This window comes from Marmota marmota, unplaced genomic scaffold (genome assembly GCF_001458135.2).
Source record: "Marmota marmota marmota unplaced genomic scaffold, marMar, whole genome shotgun sequence".
Lineage (NCBI taxonomy): Eukaryota > Metazoa > Chordata > Mammalia > Rodentia > Sciuridae > Marmota > Marmota marmota.
The window spans coordinates 43,167,324-43,192,243 of record NW_025999968.1 but is presented as its reverse complement, the minus strand read 5'-3'; the positions used below and the strand labels follow the sequence as shown (position 1 = coordinate 43,192,243).

General features: G+C 31.0%; 1 protein-coding gene across 3 annotated transcripts in view; it reads right to left on the bottom strand.

The window, feature by feature from the left end:
* Positions 1 to 24,920, bottom strand: part of Ncam2 (neural cell adhesion molecule 2) — a 479,693-nt gene that overhangs the window by 44,197 nt on the left and 410,576 nt on the right. For all 3 annotated transcript variants that reach the window (XM_048803529.1, XM_015478659.2, XM_048803530.1), the window contains 3 exons: positions 15,872 to 15,991; positions 12,684 to 12,805; positions 3,910 to 4,090 (listed from right to left, as the gene is read on the bottom strand). In XM_048803529.1, coding sequence (XP_048659486.1) covers positions 3,910 to 4,090; positions 12,684 to 12,805; positions 15,872 to 15,991 — 423 coding nt within the window. The remainder of the gene's footprint in view (positions 1 to 3,909; positions 4,091 to 12,683; positions 12,806 to 15,871; positions 15,992 to 24,920) is intronic.

The following is a 24,920-nucleotide window of genomic DNA, read 5'->3' as shown; positions in this document are numbered from 1 at the left end:
TCTCGTGAGGCCTTTACAACCAGTGGATTCTGTTAGTAAATTCAATAATATTTTTGCATTATTATAAATAAAGTATTTTATTTTCCCCTTTTCCAATAGGTTGTATGGAGGTTTTATCATGGCATGGTTTAGAGAGGATAGATTCCATCTGCTAGCTTCTAGGATTTCTTTATCTATGTGCACATGTGACTTCCCTTGACTACATGAATGATTTCATCAGACATGAACCACACTCTGTCATCAGCCTTTCTAATGCTGGCTCTTTTGTTTTCCGCTGCTCATCTTCAACTTCTTGAAAGCATCAAGTAAACAAGGTATCTAAATCTTTTAATCTCACATCCATCCTCAACTTACTACTTTCTCACTACTTTCTCACTAAACCTCTTTAGCAAAGCTGCACGCAGCAAGGAAACTTCATATCTCTTTGGTTGAGATCCTGTGAGCAGCATTTGACATATGACACTTTTTGTGTATGTGTCTTGAGAAAAAATTACTCCCTGCCTTCACAACCAAGACACTATACTCTTTTTTTTTTTTACCCCAATAACTCTATAACATTTTATTATCTTTAGCAGTGGAGTATATTCGTCTTCCAGTATTACAGTTCCTTGGGACTTAGTTCTTGACCTTCTACGTAAGTCACTCAGAAGCATTCCTTGAATATCTATACTGTACCAGTCACCCTCTTGTGCTGAGAAAATATCAATGAGTGAATAGACAGCAATCCTTCTTCAGAGCTTAGGCTCTGTTTGTTGAGTGGGTTTATCTTCACCCATGTTTCATATACCTTTCACTTGGTAAGACTCACAGCCTCACGCTGTGGTTCCAAGACAGCTATCTTATCTCTATACCGGACACCTCAAACCAATTATTTTATGTTTCAAAGTTAATACTAAACTGGTATTATGGTTGGTCCTCATTCAAGATTGTTCCTCCTATCCAGTTCTTCACTTAAGGGATGACATCAACAGAACTTCAGTTGCTGAAGCAAGAAAACTTAAAATCATCATTATCCAATCTATTAAGGAGGCAGTGTTAGTCTTCCTCTATAATGTGTCTGAAATGTATTCACCTTTCTTTAAGCATTACTGTTCTTCCATCACTTGCATTTACTCATATGAATAAGAGTACTTTATAATGCCTATCAATTTATATAACTTCACTACTTAAAATTACTTAGGATTTGTATTAAACTTATTTACACGAATTTTAGAAATCCTTGTATTCATTTGAAATATAGATCTCTTTTCAATAACTAAACTCCACATTCTTTCTCAAATATACTTTTTCTAATTGTTGAAGGAGATCAAGTATTTTCTTGATCTTAGATTTCTTCATATACCATACATCCTCTGAAAGGTTCATTCTTAAGTTTCATTTAGGGAAAAAAACAACTTTTTTGAGGAGACAACCCTGCTTAATCCTAACTCTATCACAAAATTCAATACACTTGCCAAATGCTCTCATGGCAGACACTACATGGGCACATCTAGTAGTTGTGAGCATTCATTGATATTCTAAGTTATGATGGAATATCTGTCTTCTCTTCTAGTGTGTGAACATTTTGATGCCAGGAAAAAGTCGTATTCTTCTCATAAATTAATCCTTTGTATTCATCTCAGCACTTGTCACAAAACAGGACTTCATGAACTAACTGCAATGAATAAGTGAATGGATTTTGACAGGGCAGAGCCAGAAGTAAATAAACCATAATTATGTGCATTCTTCTCCTAGGTCTTGTCTATGAAGTCTTGCCCCACAAGTTTCTCAAACTGATACAAATCATGTTTTTAGAGTTAATACATCACAATTCATCCTGGCCATTCATATGCATATATATGACATATGTATATATGTACATATCTACATGCATATATATGCGGGATCTATATCACTTATACCTGTAAGTGGCTTTTTTTTTTCAATAGTTTCTTATAAAAATAGCAGGGATTCTAGGTTTGTTAACAATAAGATGTCAAAAATCAGTTTTTTTGTGTTTTATCTATAAATTGTTATTAAAATTTACCCAAGTTCATAGAATACCAATTTTCATTTACTATATAATTTTGGTATATATAATGTAGTACTGTGTAATATGCAGATACATGTATACAATGTAGGATAATCTACCAGTGTAAGTAACTTTTCTATCTCCAAAACAATTGTCCTTTCTTTGTGTAGGGAACATTCAAAATTCTCTGTTATAGTTCTCTATAAAATATATAATAAATTGTTATGGACTATAGCCATTCTACTGTGCCAAAAAATATTAGAACTAATTTCTTCTATGTAATTGTATTTTGATATCTGATAATAAAAATTGATAATTTCCTCCAAGTATTAACTAAGTTAAACACTCAGGAGGAAGGAATACACTATTGCCAGCCTCCTTTGGATACAATGACTTTGCTTGAAAGAGACTTTTATATCCTGATACATAGAGTATCATTATTACAAACATAATGCATTTAAATTGTAGAGACAGTTATTATATTTAAAAGTCATGAAGGAAAATATGTGGATAAATGATATCACATTCAACCACTGTTATTTAGGTATATCATATCATAAGGCCATTAAATTTGTCATAGGACCTAAAGTAGCCTTTAGCATAAACAGATCATTTAACCTCTTAAAATCTTATTTGTAAAATGAGTATCTCTTCCTTGTCTAACTCATAAATAAGAAATAACTGAGACAATGAATGCAGAAATCCTCTGTAAATTAAAAAGAAATTGTCATCATAATATATCTGCATTATTTCTAGAGGCCTCTCAGTTTCCAATTTCATATTATGATTTTAACATTTATTAATATTAGCAATTATTTTTAAATCCAGTGTCAATTATTTTTAAACCTTATAATCAACAATAATTACTTTTAATCAAAATATTAATTGTATAAAACTATTTTAAATTTTATAAACCTGATGTATGATATAATAAATTTATGAAAAATGAGATTAAAGTTGATTTGAAATTAGAAGAAGAATAAATAATATGACTATACTGACAAGTTTTACTCATATTCTATTTTCAAACAATTATGGACTAATGGTGGTACTCTATGATAATTAGACATAAATAAACCATGATTTCATGAATTAATATGCTGCTGTCATATTTATATGTATACATAAAGAGATTAGACATACAGGCACACCCACATACACAGGTTCCATAAAATTTAATGTTAAATGTGATAATTAAGAGAAAAATTTTAATGTATGGTCAATATGTCAACTAAAACTTAAATTTTATTTTGAAGCAGGATATATTCTTGTAACACGGCCTCTATAGTATGTAACTGAAAAGAATTTTAATATTCTTCCTGTGGACTTTGATAATAGAAATAAAATATAATATGTAAAGATGGATGTAAGCACTACTACCTCTCAAAGGCAGAATCCACCACCTTCAAAGTCTAGCTATATATCTTTGTGTTATATTTGTGACTATTTTTGCATTGCTGTGTGACATTTTACATTTCTAAAATCAACCTCATTGGACAGGGAGAGGTGAGCTCATCTTTATGTTTGGAATTTTCAATCTCTCACAAGATTGAAAGAGAAGAGACATTTTTCTTAGAAAAGCTGTATTTTTTTTCTTTTTTGGAATCAACAGAAATTTTTCATATTGATTTTCTTCATTCATTCTCACCCTCCACCTTCCCCCTATGCTCATTTTTCTCCTCTTCATTCAATTGCTAAATCTGTGAAACAAAATAGCCAACATCCCATGACAAGAGTAATTAAAACCACGTGAATGTGATGTGTCATAATAAGAATGATAAGAACCTAGAATTTATATTGTCATTTATAAAATCATATTTTGTTTATTGAGAAAAACAAGATGGGTCATAAAACGATGATATCATACTTGCATTAAGAAAAGATAAGGTTTTGCTTACCTTTAATAATGTTGGGCTTCGGTGGCATGCTGAACTCATAAACTGTCGGTTCAGAATATCCTAATCTGTTGGCAGCTGTAATTTGAACTTCATATCCCATTGTCCACTGTAGATGCTCCAAAATAATGTGATCTTTATTTCCCTGCACTTTCTTCTCCAGCCACTGGTCTTCCTTATCTTTCTGTGAAGGAAATAAAAGTATATTTTGTAAATATTAATAAAATTGTGATTTTTAAAAACAATTAATTTTAATATGAAACAAGTGGACACATTTCCTTATGCAGATGGATATATGAAGTTGCTATTTCAATGAAGTTAGTATTATTTTTATCACCTATCTACATAAAATGTTATGCCTATAGTACCCAAGTAATAATTTTATAATTAATGTTTGATAATCCAGTAGTTTTTCATTCATTGACATTATTTTTACTTTAAGTTTGTATATATTAGTTGAGTTTTAGTTCACTTGGATGATTATTAAGAATACTGTGAACTGGACATATGAAACAAAATATATACAAAAAAATCTTATGTGATCCTTAAAATATTTGCTAGAGACTATTAAACTTTGGGGAGAGGAGTCTTGAAATTAAAGTCTGGATATCATTACAGATTATATTACCACTGTTTTCTTAATGCTATGATATATTATCACTCAGAATGAGACAGCTTAGAAGAAACAATTAGCATAAGAAAATTAAAGAAAGTTATTTTTATTTTTAAAGAAATGTATACATAGTTCTATTTGATTCATTTTCTAAAATAAGAGTTTTAGATTATACACTATTTGAATTGCTACTTATTTTCACAAATATAAAAAAAATAACATGACTACTACAATTAACACAGAAAAACAAACTGGTATATCAATATAATTTTATCAATTTTAACAGAGTCACAAGAATGTGATCATTGTGTTATACCACATATTAAAGATGAAAACCAGGCAGTTTCCTTAATCTTCCCATTTCGTTCCCTTCTCATTTATAACAGAGGTGGTTTCAGCAGCTGGCTCAATCATATTTCTTCATAGAAAAATTAGAAAAACCTAGTAAACTGGGTATTCTATGACCTTAAGAATCAAAACTATTAAAAATGGTAGCCAATATTAATAAATCACCTCTTTTCATAATAACTATATACCAAATCAGCAACTGGCAATGCTCATGGCATAGTCCAATTTTTATTGGAATTTTCCATGGAATGTTCTTATTACATCAAATTCATGTAAGGTGAAACTTTGATACTTTTTTATTTTCAAATTACAGCAAATTCCAAGTTAATGTTCAAATCAATTTTATACTACTACATAAAAATTGGTAAATTAGAGTGTAAATATTTAGAAAGGTATTTACTAGAAAGATTGATGATCTTAAGGACTGTTTTCAGTCTAATTACAAATACTTAACCAGTTGACTCAAGTTTTTAAAATTGTAAACAATATTTTCATTTTAAATTTATCAGAGTCAGTTCTTTGGAATTTCCTCCATATTCAACCTTTACGGTTGATGATGCCATGAACACAATAGTGAACAAGAAGTGTAAAATATACTTATCTTAGTGTTTATAAACCAACACAGAAGAAAGCTACAAATTCTCTGAATAATCAAGCAAGGGAATTCTTGACAGGGAGATGTAATAGAGTCAGGAATCAGACAGGTCTCCTAAGAACATAATGTCACTCTTACTAGAAAAATAAACCCAGGCCATTTTCTTTTCATTTTTTCCTAATCTAACAACAAAGGTGTGAGTCCTTTATAGTGCATAAAAACAATGATTTTATATCTTATAAAGATTCATAACCACTAGGGGATATAAAAGACACTGTAGACTATTTTTTTTTTCAAGTAAATTAAAAGTTACTAAGGACTATAAAGACAAGGGCCACCCAAGGCAGCAGAGCTGTTCATGCCCCTGTGGCTTTGGCATTACCCCAATATTTTCTGTATATTCTTTGTAATTATAAAGCTTTTTGTAATCTGTGAGAATCTGCATAATCAAATTTTGTTTTGGATTTAAGTATAGATTTGGGTGAGTCAGAAAATAAATCAATAGCAGATCTGTATTACCCAAGAATAACATTTATTCTGCAGAGAAATGGATAGGTTTCATGTCCTTCAAATAATCCTCCAAAAATATAATTTCTGAGACTTGAGCATTTGAGATGAAACTTCTTGACAAGCACAAGACACACAGGTAGTCTCCTCTGATTAAACAGTCATTTAACTCTTAATTGTTGAAGCCCTTAACATGGTAAATTTAAATCCTCTCAATTATTTTAGACTGATGGTAAAAGGAACCAAAGGGAGTTCTAATATTTCTTCAATATAAATCAATTTCATTTTCCATTCAACATTAGACAATGAGGTATTTTAATCCCTTAATTGCTATTCCTAGGGAATAGGAAAAAAATTAAAGTGGGTGTTACCAAATACTCCCCTAGGCATGAAAATCTCAATTAGGCATTTGTAGAGTGCCTAATTTACAGAAAATTCCCAGGGAACAATTTAAGATAACTAGTTGCAAAACGTTCCCCTTAGGTAAGTTAATGAGATGATTTGCTGAATGGGGCTATTATTAATAAGCCAATTACATGTTGAAGGGCAGCTACTGAAAAAAAATGGTCATTTTACTTTGATATAGCTCTTATTAAGCAATCCTCTTTGTCAGAAAATAGATAGCAGGGCCATATGTGAATTGGACACTTCTTAGTAGTAATTATGAAGTTATAATATCATAGAGAGAGATGTGCTATCCTCCATATAGGTAGGGGGCCAGAGGAAAGGTAGAAGGAGTCATAACATTTTTTAATTTGTAGAAGCTTCCTCATTGTGTTTATTCAGAACAAGCAGTAGTCCATTAACTTGCTTTACGTGGTTTTGTGGCATGTACAGTCAAACAAATCATTAATAAAAACTGAATAATTATAAAATTAAAGGACAATAGAGAAGATGAACTCATTATAAGTAGACTAATTTTAGGTTCTTCTGATTCTTTTGATGTATGATTTCCAATTTTCTATGGACATAAAGCATTTTCTGGATTTCCTGGCAGCATGGTTCAGTTGATATTTGTATGACTTTGTAAAAGGATACAGGATTCTGCAAATTCAGATTGCTACTGTGACTATAAGACATGTGATTTAGCAATTAGGATAACTCACATATATATAAATATTTAAATACAAATGTATTATATATAAGCATATATTTATATGAAAAGAAAAATATTTATGAAACATAATTTCTCATGAGATTTGGGAACATTAGTGTTTGGACAATTTTAGCACAAACCTTTTAAATTGTTATTTATTTTTTTTCATTATGATAAGTAACTCAAATTGCCTTTGTTCCATGTCCTGAAATTTGGTAAAATTTTGAAAGATAATTCCTGTTTAATATGTCTGTAAACCTTTATCACCCACTTACTACTCAAGGGAATAAAAATCTAATTTTTTTTTCTGGTCATTATATTCTGTGTTCTCACATCCATTAAAAACTTGCACATAGCAAAGCATCTTCTTCACAACTGATTTTTAAACTTCTTTTTGCATTCATCATTTCTCATATTTATGAATCTATTATAAGACTATATATAATTGCATAACATGAATTGATTGATTCACTGATGCATGTGTTCCTTCTGACAACAAATACTTTGTTTTACACTATCAATACAAACATGAACAAAACCATCCCCTTCTTTTACAACAAAGAATTCCACTAAAGCACTTCATACTTTTTAATGCTCAAAGTTATTCATGTTTAAAAATATTTCAAAACTGAGGCCAATAGCTTTAAATATATTTCAATGTGCACATTAAAATCTTATTAACTAAGAAGTTCACTCAACAAAAGCTCAACTTTATTATTTATCATTTTAATGCCCTTTTAAAACTTATCTCTTCTTTCTGTTCCAATTGAGATATTATACAACCTCCCAGACTCCAAATGACTTAAGAAGGTCAATTAAGACATAAAAACATATGTTATAACCATTGTTGTTGGTCCCTAAGGCACATTCCTCACAATTGATTTTCACTTACCAATTTTCCTGAGCCTTTCTTAGCTCAAGAAAACTATTTAATGTGCCCACACTAAGTGGTGGTTATGATCCCATAGCTATCATCAAATTAGAAGAAAAATTGTGAAAAACTCATGGAGTTTTAATTAATTTATTAAATTATGTGGAGTTAAACTGACACTTCAAGTACAAAATAGATGTGAATATTCTGTACTTAAAAACAATTTCTGCATTATTCTGAATACTTCATTTGGTTAATACCCTTGTCTTTACCTCCAATCTTTAAATCCAAGATTTAATCTTACTACCCTATAGTTAGAGGTGTTAATTTTCATGAAGGATCCAGAGAGACATCTCATTCAGATTTTATTATTCTAGTTCTATTCTAACAAATTCTGTTGTCTTGATGTGTGAGTGAATGAACCCATGTGCTCTATTTCAGGGTAACATAGGAAAAAATGTGCTTCCTGATTCACAATCTGCAGGAATTTACATACTATCTATCTGTATTTGTAAATGGGAAGTCCAGTGTTTTTCCCTTAGCATATTAAGTGCTTATACTTAGTGTGTGCTAGAAATCAAGAATCATATAAGGGGCATATTGTCTCTGTTATATTTCTCAGAATACAAAACATACTCTTGTCTACAATGGATCTGAAAGAAGAAATTTTGTGAAAATCTTAGGGGTGTTAATTATTTTCCAGATTCTCTATCTGATTTTTTTCCATAGAGGTTATCTAATTAAAAATTGAATTTCTTATCTCTCAATCATTTTTCACATTATTAAATTGGACTTTGCTCACTATGAAATTCATGAGGGTTTAGAAACTAATAGATGAAGTGGTTTAGAACATACTAAAGGAACAGATGCTCAAGTAAATCATTTCAATGCAAGGAAGAATATCAAGTCAAACGCCATTTTAAACACTTAGTGCCAAATGCTCTTGAAAAAAAACCCACATTTTTAAATGTCAAGAAAAATGTGAATAAAATTGTCCCTTTATAAGATTAGCTATTTACTTAATCATGTTAATATAACTTCTTATTTAATCATAGTACCTTGAATGGGACCTTCAAAGCAAGAAACTTGTAGATGAGAGAGGTAGAAAAGGGAGGGACAAAATATAAGAGTATGTAGAATAGTTTAACACATTGAAGTGGAAGGCATACTACTAAACAATATGCTAAGAGGAAAGTGTTCCAGAACGGCTGTATTTGGAAGCACAGGACCTGAGCAGCTGAGGTTAAATGAGGTGGTGGTTGAGGTGTTGATGTAATTTCACAGGCAGATGTTTATGTGGATACTATGCCTGCAAACTGTGTTAAGTTTGTATAGTCTTATCTTCTGTGATCTGCACCTTCTCTTCACCAAGTCACCCAAATTTTCTGTTTCAGTTTGTCCTTAAAAAATGTAAAAAATTATCATTTATATTTGATTGATTATAAAATACAACATCTCCAAGAGTGAGCAATACTTTTCTTGTAAGGCAAAACAACATAAAAAAATTACCTTTTCAAAACTTTTTATAGGTGCCAAAAATTCTGTTATTAAAACAATATTCACTATTAAAGTGCTAGTGGCTCAGGGACAAGTAATATAGTAATAGATTATCAGTTAATTTAGTCATTTTTAAATTAATGCAATAAATAATTTCCATTATAATATTGAAAACTGAGACTTCAGTATTTTTTGTAATTTGAAAGGGTGGAAATTGGCAATGAAGAGGAGGGGAACAGGAAAGAAGGAACTGGGTAGGAACAAATATTGGGGGGGGGTAAACAAAATTGTTGGATAAATAGTAAGAAAAATATTATTGGAAGATAGACATTTACTTAAGATAAAATTGGTAACTGTTAAATTTTAAGCTAAGGCTCAGCCATATCAAGTTAACTCTGTCATATCAACTATGTGAAAGTTAAAATTTGTTGATAACCATTATGTAAACTTGCATCTTTCTTACTTTGCTAATCTCATTATGATTAACAATGTAATTATTTGGATCTAGATGTGTTTCATACAACCTTTTCAGAAAAGCTGAATTGTAACCCACATTTAAAGAAATCAAATAAGTGCAAAGTCAATTTAAATATTAATTTGTTTTAAAATAAACTATATTTATATACATATATACATATACTCATACACACACACACACCACATATTTCTGAATGTCTGAAATGTCATTATTGACATTTTGTGACTATAACTGGCTACAAATCTGAGTAGGAAATTGCCTGGGGCTACTGCCAGCAGTGCAGTGAATGGGAGGCAGTGATGTGAAATATTCTGCCTTGGTTGATAGAGCTTCAGATCCTCAAAATGAAACTTCCCAAAATGCCACTACTGTGCCTTTCAGATACGCATTACCAGTGACGAGCATTAAAATGATAAAAATGATCACATTAACAGCTCAATCCTCACATTAGTAACACTAAAAGGCCATAAGATAGATTTCTATATGATAAGAAAAAATTTTCATTTGCTTGGTGGTATTTTACTAAAAGATTCACTATATTGCTAAAACAGGAGACAGATTCAGCTAACTGGCTTATCCCTTCTTTTGTTGTTTCAAGTCTCTTCACATTGTGAATATGTACTAAAGCTACCTTTTTAGGAACATCCTCTATATTCTTAGTATATAATACTAAGTATATATAATACTAAGAATATAGTAAGAATAAAAGAGTATGAACAAAAATAGCTTGGATTCCTGATCATATTTCTAAGCTACTATCCTAACTCTGCATTATCTAACAAATATACTTATTTAATTCCAAAAAAAACCCGTCATCTTAATTTAATTTAATATCTTCAATTAATTACGTTTTCTATTGCCTGAAACCCAAATGTACATTATATCAAATAAACAGTCTATATCAACTTGAAGAGTAAAATTTACATAAAATCCACTTTCCAGGAATAAGATATCCCTTAAGTTTTGGGGTAAATATGTAATAACATTTATTGAATTTGTATTAAATGGAGAACAATGCATACTGTGTGCTGTAGTATTCTTAGTTTCTGAAGTATACTTTTAGATAACTGGAAATGTGAACAAAGATGAAAAAAGTTAATCCAACAGAAAAACATCACAGCATTTGTAAATTATGCCTGATTTCTTAATAAAAGGCACTAATAAAAGAATTAAAGAAAAGATACAGTGTAAAATAATAAATATTTTCTATCTTCAATTGAAATCAACAAGTCTGGTTTCACTGAATTTGTGCTATTTACTACTATCAACTTATTAGAAAAGATAATCAAATATAGCTTTAATTTTAAATAAAAATTATATACATAAAATATATGACATATCCTCACAACTAGTTATTGCCTTTTTAAAAAATATTATTATTGTAGATGGACACAACATCTTTGTTTATTTTTATGTGGTGCTGAGGATCAAACCCAGGGCCTCACGTGTGTGAGGCAAGCGCTCTACCACTGAGCTACAACTCCAGCCCTAGTTACTACATTTTAATGTTCTCTAGTGGATGTGACTGGAGTTCTTTACACATTGTCAGAATATACCTATATATTATACCATCAGTTCTTCTAGGTGTAATTGTAGGTTGGCTATAACCTGCATGGAAGGCCTCTTGTTCCAGTACAATTCATGAATTTAATGCAAGCCAATGTGCCTTTGAGAGAGAATCTCTGCCTTCCATATAACTTCCAGATGAACAAAAGAGAATGTTCAAGGGACTTGGCCTAAGTAGCAAGACACTCTCACACCCCTGAGAGACCAATAGTGCTTTCAGAGCTGTCTTGTTGTCAAGGAATGAAGCCTGCACAGCAGAGTAAGCAACAGACTCATGGCTGCCCATCACTGTCAGCAGGAAATGTGGACCAAAGAATTGTCTTGTGAAGGGAATATTAATATTAAATTGAAAAGACTGAAATGAAATGTAAAAATAAACATGGAAGCAAGGCATTCACAATCAAATTCCCCTTTTATCACTTTTCAAAACCTAGGTGTTTAAATGTAGAAGAGCAATATTATAATTTAGAATATTGTGGATTGTAGGAAAATATTTATATTTTTCCACATGCTATTAAGAAGCACACTTTATAACCCATTTATAGCAGACACAATCAATGTTACTTATGGAAAAGGTTTAAATGGTTTTTGGTATCATTTTCAGCTAAAGAGGTAAAGTCCATGGGGACACTTGTTTCTCAGCACTCCATAGCCAGCAAATGTCACGCTTCCCCCATGTCTGTCAACAGTACTCGTGAAGCTCTGGACTTCATTTATTAACTACAGCTAACTAAATTTGAGAAAATGAATCCTGTTTCCTAAAGTTTATTGTGCTCATTCTTTGCTAAATATTAAGGACAAAGTAATCTAATTATTTGATTATAATAACTTATTCTGAGGTGTGATTTGCTAATAATTCTACCCAAAGTATAAATAATGAACAAGAGGACATTGCCCAAAGTTACTAATATCAAGTGTAATGGAAAGTTAAAATTCACTGTGAAACTTGTCAGAAAAATAAGACAAATGGTATGTTCTTTCTGACATGTTGGCAATTAATATTTCACACCAAGAAATTAGAATATGCAATCCAAGAGATTATTTTGAAGCTCCATTTTTACATTTCACCAAAGGGGGAAAATAATAATTTATAATAATGAATATCAGGATTGAATATACATTTTCCAGATCTATTAACATAGTGTGACTCAGTGTCAGTAGAATTTGAAACATCTGATACAAAATAATAATAAATAAGGTACTTACACTTCTATATTTCACTATGTATTCCAAAATAGGGGCCCCTCCATCATCCTGTTTGGTGATACTGAGTTTAAAACTCTTCCCACTGCTTGGCTGTCCGTGTATGGATGGAGGACTTGGTTCACCTAGATACGCAATACAACATTTCTTCATTTGCACACATGCCACATACCTAGAGAAACTGCATTTTAATAAGAGGAACATGGTCATATTATCAAATATATATTTTCCTGGATTCTACACTTGATATTTGCTCTTTGTTATGATGTGACCTCAGGTCTGATTTACTTATCCGAGAATCTTCAACATTCAGAAATCTGGAAGTATCATGCCAAAATTGTGGTGAGACATATTATTTATATTGATGTGCAAATGCTTGAGGACAGTATTGATTATTCAAATGTAAAACTTTATTTCTATTCTTATAAATAGCATATAATCCTAAGTAACTTATTAATGTAAATTTACATTGCAAAATTTGTTACCTGCTTTCATCAGCATTGTGTTTCATAGATGTAAATTCTAACAGTTTGTAATTTCCAATTCTTTGGACTGTTTTTTTTTTTCAGTATTGTACTATTTTTAGTTTCGTCATATATTTGCCTTTGATACTATTCTTTGTGTACACTTGACATAATAGAGATGCTAATACATTTTGAATAAAACAAGGATTCACTTATGTGTAAAACTTTTCTAAGGAAGGATACCATTACTGCTTGGTGACTTGGAATGGGGACTCTCTGCTCTGTGTCCCTGATTTGATATGCTTGGCATGCTCTGGCATCTATCTCTGTTTCCTACAGTTCTCTAAGGATATCGTTATGGCTATGAGTGTGGTTACAGAAAGGGTAAAACTAAGGATAAAACACAAACTTTAGTTTTCTGTGTTTCAGAACACTGTCTTTAACCTGTTCACCCAGAGGAATGTCAAGGCAGACAAATAAGCACAAAATGTGAAGAGGATTGCATGCTGCTGATCTGCAGAAACTTGGTTCTGTTTGATTAGTTTTGTTTTCTCAGCAAGTTACCTTTATTTATAATGTGGTATTTATAACCTTTAGTAAGTAAGTAAATTCTTTTAGAAATGGTTAGGTCACAGCTGGGCATGGTGGCTCAGACCTGTAATCCAGCAACTTGGGAGGCTAAGACAGGAGGATAGCAAGTTTAATACCAGCCTCAGCAACTTTGTGAGACACTAAGCAACTAGCAACTTAGCAACACTCTGCTTCAAAATAAATAAAATAAAATGCAAAGGTCTAAGAAGCGTTTCAGTGCCCCCATGTTCAATCCCCAGGACCAAATAAATAAATAAACAAAAACAAAAAAGTAGGTCACTAAAGCAATATGACAATGAGATGTGTTGGCATATAGATAAGAAAATAAGTAGAAAAATAGATCCACATGTTATAGCTATATTGGAATAGAATCAAGGAATTGTAGACTAAATTTCCAAAAAGTTAATTAAATTAGCATATAGGTGTAATGATCCAACATAATTTGTATGCAAGAAATAGAATAGTATTTTGGCTAAGTGAATTGTAACTTCTGTAAATAAAAGTGCAATAATTCATTAAAAGTATTTAGTAATCAGGGGAAACCAAAGTATTTAAAATGAATTATAAATCTCAGGTGGTTTCATATAATTTCTAAATCAGAACTGAGAATTTCCATGTTGTATACTACAAATTCATTTAATAGCATTACTATAATAATTTTAATAATAATATTTGAAATAGTTATGAAGCAGAAACTATATTTTCAGAAGTAAATGCTTTACAAATATATTTTAAATATTGATGCATACATTTAACTGTTAAATAGATCCACTGTTGATTTCAATAAATCAAATTGTTATTTCATTTCAGTTGATATTTCCTTTGAAAAATAAAATTCAGAACAAATGTAATATTGGTTCTACTGGAGTTAAACATACTGAACTAATAGTTTTTGTTTTTGAGTACAATAGAATGTTTATGCAAAAGTAATAATGTCAATAATAATCAGTAAATATATATATATATAGCTTTGGCATATTAAGTACTTTTCATTTATTTTTTTTTTTCATTTGAACTTCAAAAAATCCTGAGAAGCAGCTAAATACACCTTTTAAATTATTCATGGTATTTGGGAGAGATATGTGTCCAATTGTAAAACTGGAGAGATCATCCAGAATTGAATGGAAGAGATCATGTCTTCATTGTGAACTGATTTAGAGTGACCCTAGGTTTCACCAGAAGTAAAGAAATCAAAACAGACTGCAGAGTTTTATAGAGAAAGGAAACATCCTTTCTCTTCTTCAACCTCCATATAGAGAGGGATTTGAGGCAGCAGTGGAGGATAGGTGAGGCAGGGGCCAGGCAAAGCTGTGTCTGGCGGAAAAGTGGGAAGGTAGGAAGGTGAAGGTATGGTTGAAAATTTTAAGAAGACTATATATGGATCAGATAAGAGGTAGGATTAGGCATAGAGACATATGTTCTGGGAGTCATTTTGGTAAAAAAAAAATGAGCTACTAAAAAGAAAACGGCAATGGAAATGGAGGGAAGGAAATTTGTCTGACAAATTTTATGAGAATCAATAGAAACTTCTTGGTCAAAATTAAGGTAAGAATTTATTTAGGCCAATTTGGCTAATGTGTGTATCTGGTAGGTGGTTATATGCACTTATTTTATAAGTCTTCTGCCATATTCATTATGGTTTCTCATATAACTTCACATAAACTAAATACCTCAGAACAGCATAGTTATAAAGAAAAGGTTACACAGTTTGTTTTCTCTTGTAGTCACTTTTGTAACTGATTAACTGAATGTTTCCTTTTTTGTGTCACTTAAGGGATAAAGGGAACAGTCATGCCTCAACAAAAGAACAGAATATTGGTTATGTTAAATAAACATTTTCCACTATCTCACATCATAAAGTTTGAATTCTAAAATCCAATTAATTAGCTGGTGTATAGAAAATCTCCTGATAGCAAATTTTAGGCTATGTATTTCACTGCTCCTTTCCTTTTTTGCCTACCTTTAAAGCAAAGTTATATTAATAACACAAAGATGCCACTATTTTTAGAAATCACTTTAACAGAGGCATGATTTATTTTCCCAAAGTGTTAAAACATATTCCTGTATTTAAAGATTCCACTAAAATTGCAAATGAAGAAAAGGGCAATACAGAGCAAAACACAGATGATTACTTACGAACTGGCAATGTTTGGAAGATTTCTATTTTACTGTAGTCTCCTTGCCCTTTTCCATTTACAGCTGCAACCCTGATTTCATAAGTTGTATTTGGTTCCAGGTTGCTCAAAACAACCATTGCTGAAAGAAAAAAAGAAAAAAAAATATATATAAATATATGAATATATACCTAGGTTTAATGTGTTTCAATAAGGAAAACAGATTAGCTTGTTACAATGTTGAATATATAATTTCACTGTGAATATTTCTGTGAACTACCTGAAAAAAAAAAGAATGGTCACATTAGAAAATAATAATCTATAAAATTTTCCTCTTCACTTCTATTTTAGCCTTCTGATCCCAAATAATAACATTCAAAGAAAAAAGAACTTTTAAGTTCCTTTTTGCGATACATATTCTTAGATAATATAAAATAAAATATATTCTCTCATTTTTATATTGTCCAAGAAATGGGAATGTTGTAAATAAATAATCTTTTCTGTATGTATCCCATAAGAGATGGAAAGTAGGATTAGGATTCTAAGTCAATTATTTCTATAGAATTTAATAGAGACATGCAATTCAACATATAGAGTCCTGGCTACTGATGTGAGGTGCTTCCGTTATGTTAAAGAAGTGTCACAAAATCAAATACACAGTAAAAGTGGATCATTTATTTTAGAATCTCAAATGAAATCAAACTACTTTTAATACTAGTTTAAAGTATTCTTTCCTCATTCTCACAGTATCTTTCCTCTGAATTTCTTCTCAAAACAGAATAGTTATGACAAAAAAAAGTTATAGTGATTTTTTCCCTGCAGTCAGAAACAAAACGTATGTGCCCAAATGTATGAATGTATGAAGAAAAATAAAACTGGAAAGATTATGGGTCAAATGGAAGAGATCATGTTTTTATTGCAACAGATTAATATATATATATATATATATATATATATATATATATATATATATATATATATATATACACACACACACACATATATATATCTGGTAAACTACCCTACCAGTCCTGGATTCAACATGACAAAAAGGAAGAACCTGAAAAGATACAATGAAGTAAAGGTGATTTGATAATGTTGAATGCAAGTGTGGATTTTAAAATATTATACCTTCATAAGTTCTCTGATGAAATTTATAAACTTACATAGATGTCTTTATCTTTAGTCTCTTTGGATAAAGAGCAATAATTTTATGAGTGTAAATGGACATGTCTTAATGACAATCAAAAAGAAATCATGTCTGCTTTACAATAGAAACAAGTCAAATGATCAATTCATAAGAGAAGATATAATCAATCACAAAATAAAATATAGAATTATATAAGTAATCAGAACCATATTTTCAATGCTATTGAGTTTTTAAACTGTGGGTGAAAAATGATTGACATTTAACAAAATACCAAAGTAATAATACATTTTTCAGATGATTACATTGTCATATATATTCACTAGATGACATTTTCCACAATGTCTGAGGAGACTTAATAAATTTGTTTTGGTACTTCTGTTCAGTTCTTTCCCCAAATATTCCTTATCATTGTGTCTGTTTAGTTTTTCATATTGGTAATTACTACATCTTCACTGAATTATTCATTAAGCTCTATAAAAGAAAAATAATTTGTTGAATGTACTGTAGAGATCTTTTCTTCACCTAAAATACAAAATTAAATATGTAAATTATGGAACTCCAGATAAATATTACTTAAGAGTGGAGTCTATATATCAACCAGAACTGATTTTTAATTCTTAATTTGTTTTATTGAAACAATATGCATATTTTAGGGGCACCATATTTTATTTTGACACATATATACACTGGTTAATATTCAATAAAGAAAACCATGTTTATATCCTCAAATACTTACCATTAATTTGTGGTGAAAATATTTCAAATAGTTTCTTCTAATTTTAACCAGATTTTATGTAATCACATAGAGATGTTTTAAAATTGGCAGAAAGAATAAATTTCCAACTGAAAAATTCAGGTCTGTATATCTCTATTTCTTTAACTTACCAGGAAATCAAAATTGCTCTTGAGAGAGTGAATCACCTATTAAGCCTCAGATTATAACACAAAATGTCATATTGAAGGGAAAGAAATTAGGGAAAACTGATTGGCACAGACATTTGATTGGTGGGAAGCTGAAAGGATAAATGGGAAAATAATGGCTTGAACACAATGATTCCTATTAGATTTTTCAGGAAAGGCAAATCCAGTTCATGATCAGGAATCAATTTATATATCATATGAGCTCCAGAAAAAAAAAAATGTAGTTACAATGTAGAGAAGATGATTGCTTGCATGGATCTTGTTATGTAGATTATGGAAAACAAGAAAGAATCTAAATTAGATTTGTATCTTAAATGCTAAGAAGTTGTAATTCTGACATTATTGGAAAAGCTTCTACTCAAAGCCAGCATAACCAAGAATTCACAAGTAACAGTGCTATCCCACTCCTCTTTTTATACCCCAAAGACTTTAAATCGGCATATGACAGTGATACAGCCCTATCAATGCTTATAGCAGCTCAACTCACAATAGCCACACTATGGAGCCAAATAGGTGCCCTTCAACAGGTGAATGGATAAAGAAAATATGGTATATATACACACAGTGAAATGTCAGTCAGCCATAAAGAAGGATGAAATATAGTATTTGCAGGTAAATGGATGGGGCTCAACAATATCATGCTAAGTAAAATAAGACAATCCCCCCCAAACCAAGGCTGAATGTTTTCGCTGATACACAGATGCTAATTCACAATGGGGCCAGGGCTAGGGAAGAATAGAGATACTTTGGATTTGACAGAGAGGAGTGAAAGAAGGGGAGGAATATAGGGGTAGGAAGGATAGTAGAATGAACTGGACATTATTACCTTATGTGCACATGTGACTACACAATCGGTGTAATTCCACATCATGTACAAACAGAAGAATGAGAAGTTATACTTCATTTGTGTATGTGTCCAAATGCATTCTATTGTCGTGTATAACTAATTAGAAAACACTTTTTAAAAAGTTAATCTTATTTTGTCAATTTAATTGGTAATAAGCATAAGTAAAATTAAAAGCAAGGGGAATAACATCTGCTGTTCTTCAAAGACAGATTTTATAAGAATGTGTTTATTCTTCAAGGCATAAAGCAAAAAGTATTCTTGTGGATAAACAGTCTGACATCATAGTGCTGTCAGTATTCAATGATACACTTCTTTCCCCCAGGGAAGCATGACTTGATGTAGCATGGGCACATTAGGTGAGAAGACTCCAGGAACTCTGACTGCAATGACTTCTAAAGTAAGACACAGCAGTATGATGCATGACTTCTAAAAGAAGTCATGGAGTTTTGGGCCTGGTCTCATCATTGACTGGATCCAAGCAAGTCTTATAGCCAAGTTGGCCTATCAATTTTTAAATAGACTTTCATATTAAATGTCATGAACAAAGGCATAAAACCAAATTTAAAAAAGATAGAGATAAAATGATTTATAGTTGGTGCAAAAACCACCACCATGCATCCTTTACCTATGAAAATGGGAATATTATCTGCTGTCTGTGAGATAATACAAAATCATATGTAGCTCCAAAGTGATTCATGTTTTTACTATATGTCTGATGACTAAAAACTATAACTGCTAAATATGCTTCTAGTAATATTCACTTAAAATATTAATCACCATTTACATGGATAATCTACAGAGTATTAGAGTATTTGCTACATAAGAATATATGAGAGTTTACTGTTGCTAACAACATCGATATTTCATGTTTCTCCAGATTTCTGTAATGTACAGTTGTAGCTGTGATCATCATTGTAAAGGCATGCAGTATATTGTTTCATAGCTACATCAATCAGGGCAATCAGAAATGTTCATACTCAGTGATTCACCCTGAAAGCAATTCAACTAGAAAACAACAGAATTTGAAGCACACAATTTTAATTGCAAACAAAATTCCTCATAAATCAGAAGTACGGAGATCACATACTAGTTGTAGGCTAAAAATAGAAAATAACAGATCCATTAAAGTATCAGAACATATTTAATCAGAGGAAAATCAAGTTTGTACTTCCTTTAACAATAATAACACCCACCCCTCAATTTTTTTTTTCACATTTTACTTGAGTTATCTGCTTATTACAGGCAAAAGTTCTTTCTGGCCGGCTGGTCAGCATTCTCCTTTTTCAAACATTTCATAGGGGCTATGACAAGTCTAAAGTGTCCCATGAGGGCTTCCAAGGGAAACTACTTTTTTATTTACATTATGATCAGATCAGAGTGAATTTGATTGTTTCCTCACCTTCTATTCTCCATATCAAGGTTTCCCTGTTACTAAGTTTCACAGCAAAGTAATTGGCAGGGGAGAGGAGCAAAGAGGGTAAAAATAAAGGTTAACCTGTTATAACAGTGGGCTAAAACACTTAACCTTAAGCTGAATGAGGGGAGGGCGTATAGATGATCTTCAAAATTATAGGGAAAAGGTTTGAAAGTAAACCTCTTGATGCAAGTTTTACAAAGATCATGTACAAGACGTCAGTTCGGTGTTGAGTTCTGAATTTAAAGGTTTTGGTATAATAGCCCTTATATGAGGCTTATTAACATTCTGTGAAAATAAAGATCATTGTATGAAATAGAAAGAACACCATAAATGGACTAAATTAAAGAGAAGACAGGAAAAAATTCCAGGGAGGCCAACCTGGAACTGTAATTTGCTTTGACTTTCTTAAATAAGAGGATATATACATAAATCATCCATAATTTACTGGCATATTACCAAACACAGGGTTTCTGAACATGTTCAAGCTAGGGCTTGAATGCAAACCACCACTTGAAATACAAAAGGCTGTGTACTCTATAATAGAATCTTGCCTCAAATTACCAAGCTTGTTAATGGAGCACATTTTTTTCCCCTTAAATGTGACCATACAATAGAACAATGGAACTATAAACTGAGGTGTAGGGTGGGTACTTTCCCTATAATTTATTAGAAATTCAAACTAAGAATTTAGGTGGAAGTAGACCTAGATTATAAAATTGTAAAAGTTCTGTATGGTCAAATTTTGTAAATTAATACACATTATAGCTATATTAAGCTAGCATGATTTAGAAATCATAGTGCAATTCTTCTGAAATTTATAAACAGTCAACTAGATTTCATTGTTATGGCACAGGGATGAACTCTACAAAGCAGCTGGTTTTCCTAATTAATTTAATGTTTTTCTTTGATTTAAATATTAGTGAGTTTCATAAATATCCTTTGGGTATAAATGCAAAATGTATAATAAATAAATGATATTTATTTGGGGAAATGACAGAAAAAAATAAACCCTTACAGTGTTTTTATAAGCATGGAAATGATGCTGAGAGAGAGAAAAAAAGAAATTCTATTCTGTATATGGAATTTGGACTTTATAACAGGGAGCTAATCAAAATTTGTTTAGATAATATGTTATAAATATCTTCCCTTTGTGAAATTAAGCAGAGGCTAAGAAACATTCATGTACAAACTTTAGAGCATAAGAAATTACTTATGTGTTAACTAATTAGGCAGAGTCAAATTCTAAAGTGATATTAAACTTATTCCTATTCTTCAGGTCTTAAATCCTGGATCACTCCATGGGTTTTTTGTGCCATTCAATGTAAGAAGATAATGTTTCCGTCAAGGTCAAACTGCTATATCACTCACCTGAAATGGGATTGTTTCTATTGCCAAACAGGAACACTATGGAATAATTCTGAGCTATAAGAAATCACAAAGCTTAACTGGATCATTCAAAATTACAATTGCTAGAAATATCAGACAGATCAGAAAACTGAGGGAAGTAAATTTCCCAGGGAGGATTCAGTCTTTGCTCAAATAAAAACAAGGCAATACAATTTTTAATTTTATTAAATTGGAAGGAAATGTTTCCTCCTGCAAGAAATTGGAACAGGCTTAAATAATAAGAAAGCACTTTTTATTGCTTCTATCCATAGTGTTGAATTTTTTAATATTTTTATTCCAGTTACACATGAAAAAAATGACTACAGGAATAATCCATTGATATAGAAAGTGTCTTAAGATTTCTTTTAAGATTTTATGTATGTAATTATCTCTGTTCAATGTTTTTTCATTTACGTTAGAAATTTAAATTTTCACATTTGTACAAATTAGAGTGTATTTCAAATTTCCAATAGTTTTATTCATAAGAATATGATCCTTCATTTTAAAAGTGCTTTCAAGACTTGTATGAGTCATATAATATTGTATGAGATACACCTGGATGTAAATATCCTTTATAGATGTATCCTCCATTATAAATAAATTATATAAGTATATGTTAATAAATAATAGAAATAAATTAATAATTGTGTTATTTTTGTGAGGTTTTATTTTAAAAATTGCCGATGACAATAAAATCACAGGTTAGCACTTCTAAATATCCAGTACTTACTTATTGTACTGTTTTAATGTTATTTTCCATCACAAGTATGTGTAAAATAAACAATTTAACAACTGAGTTTTAACTAAGGTGACATTTTTACACAAGGTACATATTACTTCTTGAAGTGAAATGGCTCTAGCTGAAATATGCAAACTTCACCTATATGAAAAGTATGACTTGAAAACACTTTAATCAAACCAAATATGTTTTATAAAAATCATATATGTTGAGAGAATTTTTTTTCCATTTCAAATGGAATACTTTTAAGGTATATAACATTGTTTAACCAGGAAGAGTTCAATTGATAATTTTTTTTAAGATCCAGTATGTATGCAGTATATAGTTGATTACATTTCCTTTCATAGTCTAAAACAGTAGGTTCTTAAAAGTTCTTAGGACATTTATGGATGATTGATTACAACTCGAAAATGACTTTTCACTCATATACCATGAAACCCTTTTTCTGCAATAAATCGATTTTTACTTTGGCAGATGGGCAGATTTAAGTTAGGCATTTGTAATACAATATCCCTTTTCTTTTGTGCCTAAAAAGATCTGAACATACTTTTAGTTATTAAATTTCCTAATAAACTATCTGCATCACTTTTTCTGACTTATTGATCATATTCTATCATTGCATTTGGCTATCTTTGAGAAGCTTTTTATTATAAAGATCATATGAAAATATGAATTGTATGTAAATATTGTTGCCAGCCTTCATGTAGTCTATGCACTTTATGTGTAAAATATTAATTCAGTAAAGATTTTTTTAATCTGCCAAAAAAAAAAAAAAAACAGTGCTTTTAAAGAAATTGGCTAAAGGGCACATTTGTTAAAACTGTTGTCTATTATCACTCATTCACATTATTATTTTGCTGCTGAACATTTCAAGCACATTTTACTTCTCTAAGTAAAAATTATCTGGGGGAAACAAAGCCCTCTATTTAAATCTCATTTCAAACTGCTTCTTTTTATTGGAGCATATTAATTATACAGAATGTTAAATTCCATTGTGGAATATTCAAACATATATAAAACTATAATTTGATCAATTTCACTCTTTGGAACCTGTCAAACACACTTCCCCTCCTTTTCCCTGATCCCCTTCTACTACCTGATGGTCTTCTTTGTACTTTCATGGTGTCCATTTTTTTCTTAATTCCCTCTACATTTACACATTTGATACAAAACTTAGAGAAATTCCCTGTGTTTGGCTTATTACACTCAAAATTATGGTCCCCAGTTCCATCAATTTGTAGAAAATGACACAATTTCATTCTCCTTTGTGGAAAAATACATTTCCATTAAGTATATATACCACATTTTCTTTATCCATTCATCTGTTGATGGACACCCATGATAATTCCATAACTTGGTTGTTGTGAATTATGCTGCTATAAAAATAGGTATTCACATATCTCGAAGATATGCTGACTTGAATTCTTATGGATAAATATCAAGGAATGGTAGAGCTGGATCATATGGCTATTTCATTTCTACTCTTCTGAAGTTTTCCATACTCACTTTCATATTGGTTGTACAAATGTACAGTCCCAGGAACAGTGTATGAATTCCTTTTTCCCTGAATCCTCCCCAGTATTTATTGTTATTTGCATTCTTCATGATTGCTATTCTAATTGGAATAAGATGAAATCTCAGTTTTGATTTGCATTTCCTTGACAGCTAAACATATTGAATATTTTTTCATATAATTGTTGGTCATTTATACACATTCTTTTGAGATGTTAGCTAAGTCCATTTTTCTATTCATTGATGGGGTTGTTTTAATAATGCTGAGATTTTGAGTTCTTTATATATTCTAGATATTAATTCTCTATTGGAAGGGAAGCTGGCAAAATTTTTCTCTCATTCCATAAGATTTCTCTTCCTTCTATTAAATTTTTCCCTTTGCTCTACAGAATCATTTAAATTTTATGCCAACCCATTTATCGATTCTGTAATTTCCAAACCTCCTTGGATCCTATTCAGACCTATGTACTAAGTGCATGCCTTATTTTTTCTTCAACAATTGCAAGTATCTGGTCTGATACTTGGGTCTTTGATTCATTTTGAGTTGATTTTTTTGTAGTCTGAGAGAGAGGGATATAGTTTTATTCTTCAACATTTGAATATCCTGTTTGCCTAGGACCACTTGTTAAAGTGGCTGTCTCCCCCACCCCTGCCCCTTTAATGTATGTTTTCAGCACCTTTGTCAAGAATCTGATCATTTTAAGTATTTGGTCTTGTCTCTGTGTCATCTATTCTATGTATCTTCTATGTGTTTGTTTACATGCCAGTAGCATGGTGTTTTTTTGTTACTATGACTCTAGTATAATTTGAAGGAAGGTATTGTGATGCCACTTAAGATGACTTTAGCTATCCTGGTTCTTTTCTTCCATATAAATTTTAGATACATTGTTGTTGTTGTTTTCAGTTGTGAGAAAAATAACATTGGTATTTTGATGATTTACAGCATTAAATCTGTAGATCACTTTTGATAGTGAGGCCATTTTAAAAATGATCAATTCTGCCTATTCATAAACAAAGGAGGTCTTTTCAGCTTTGGGTGTCTTCTTTGATTTCTTTTTCTTTTCTTTCTTCTTTTTCTTCTTCTCCACCCCCCCCCCCC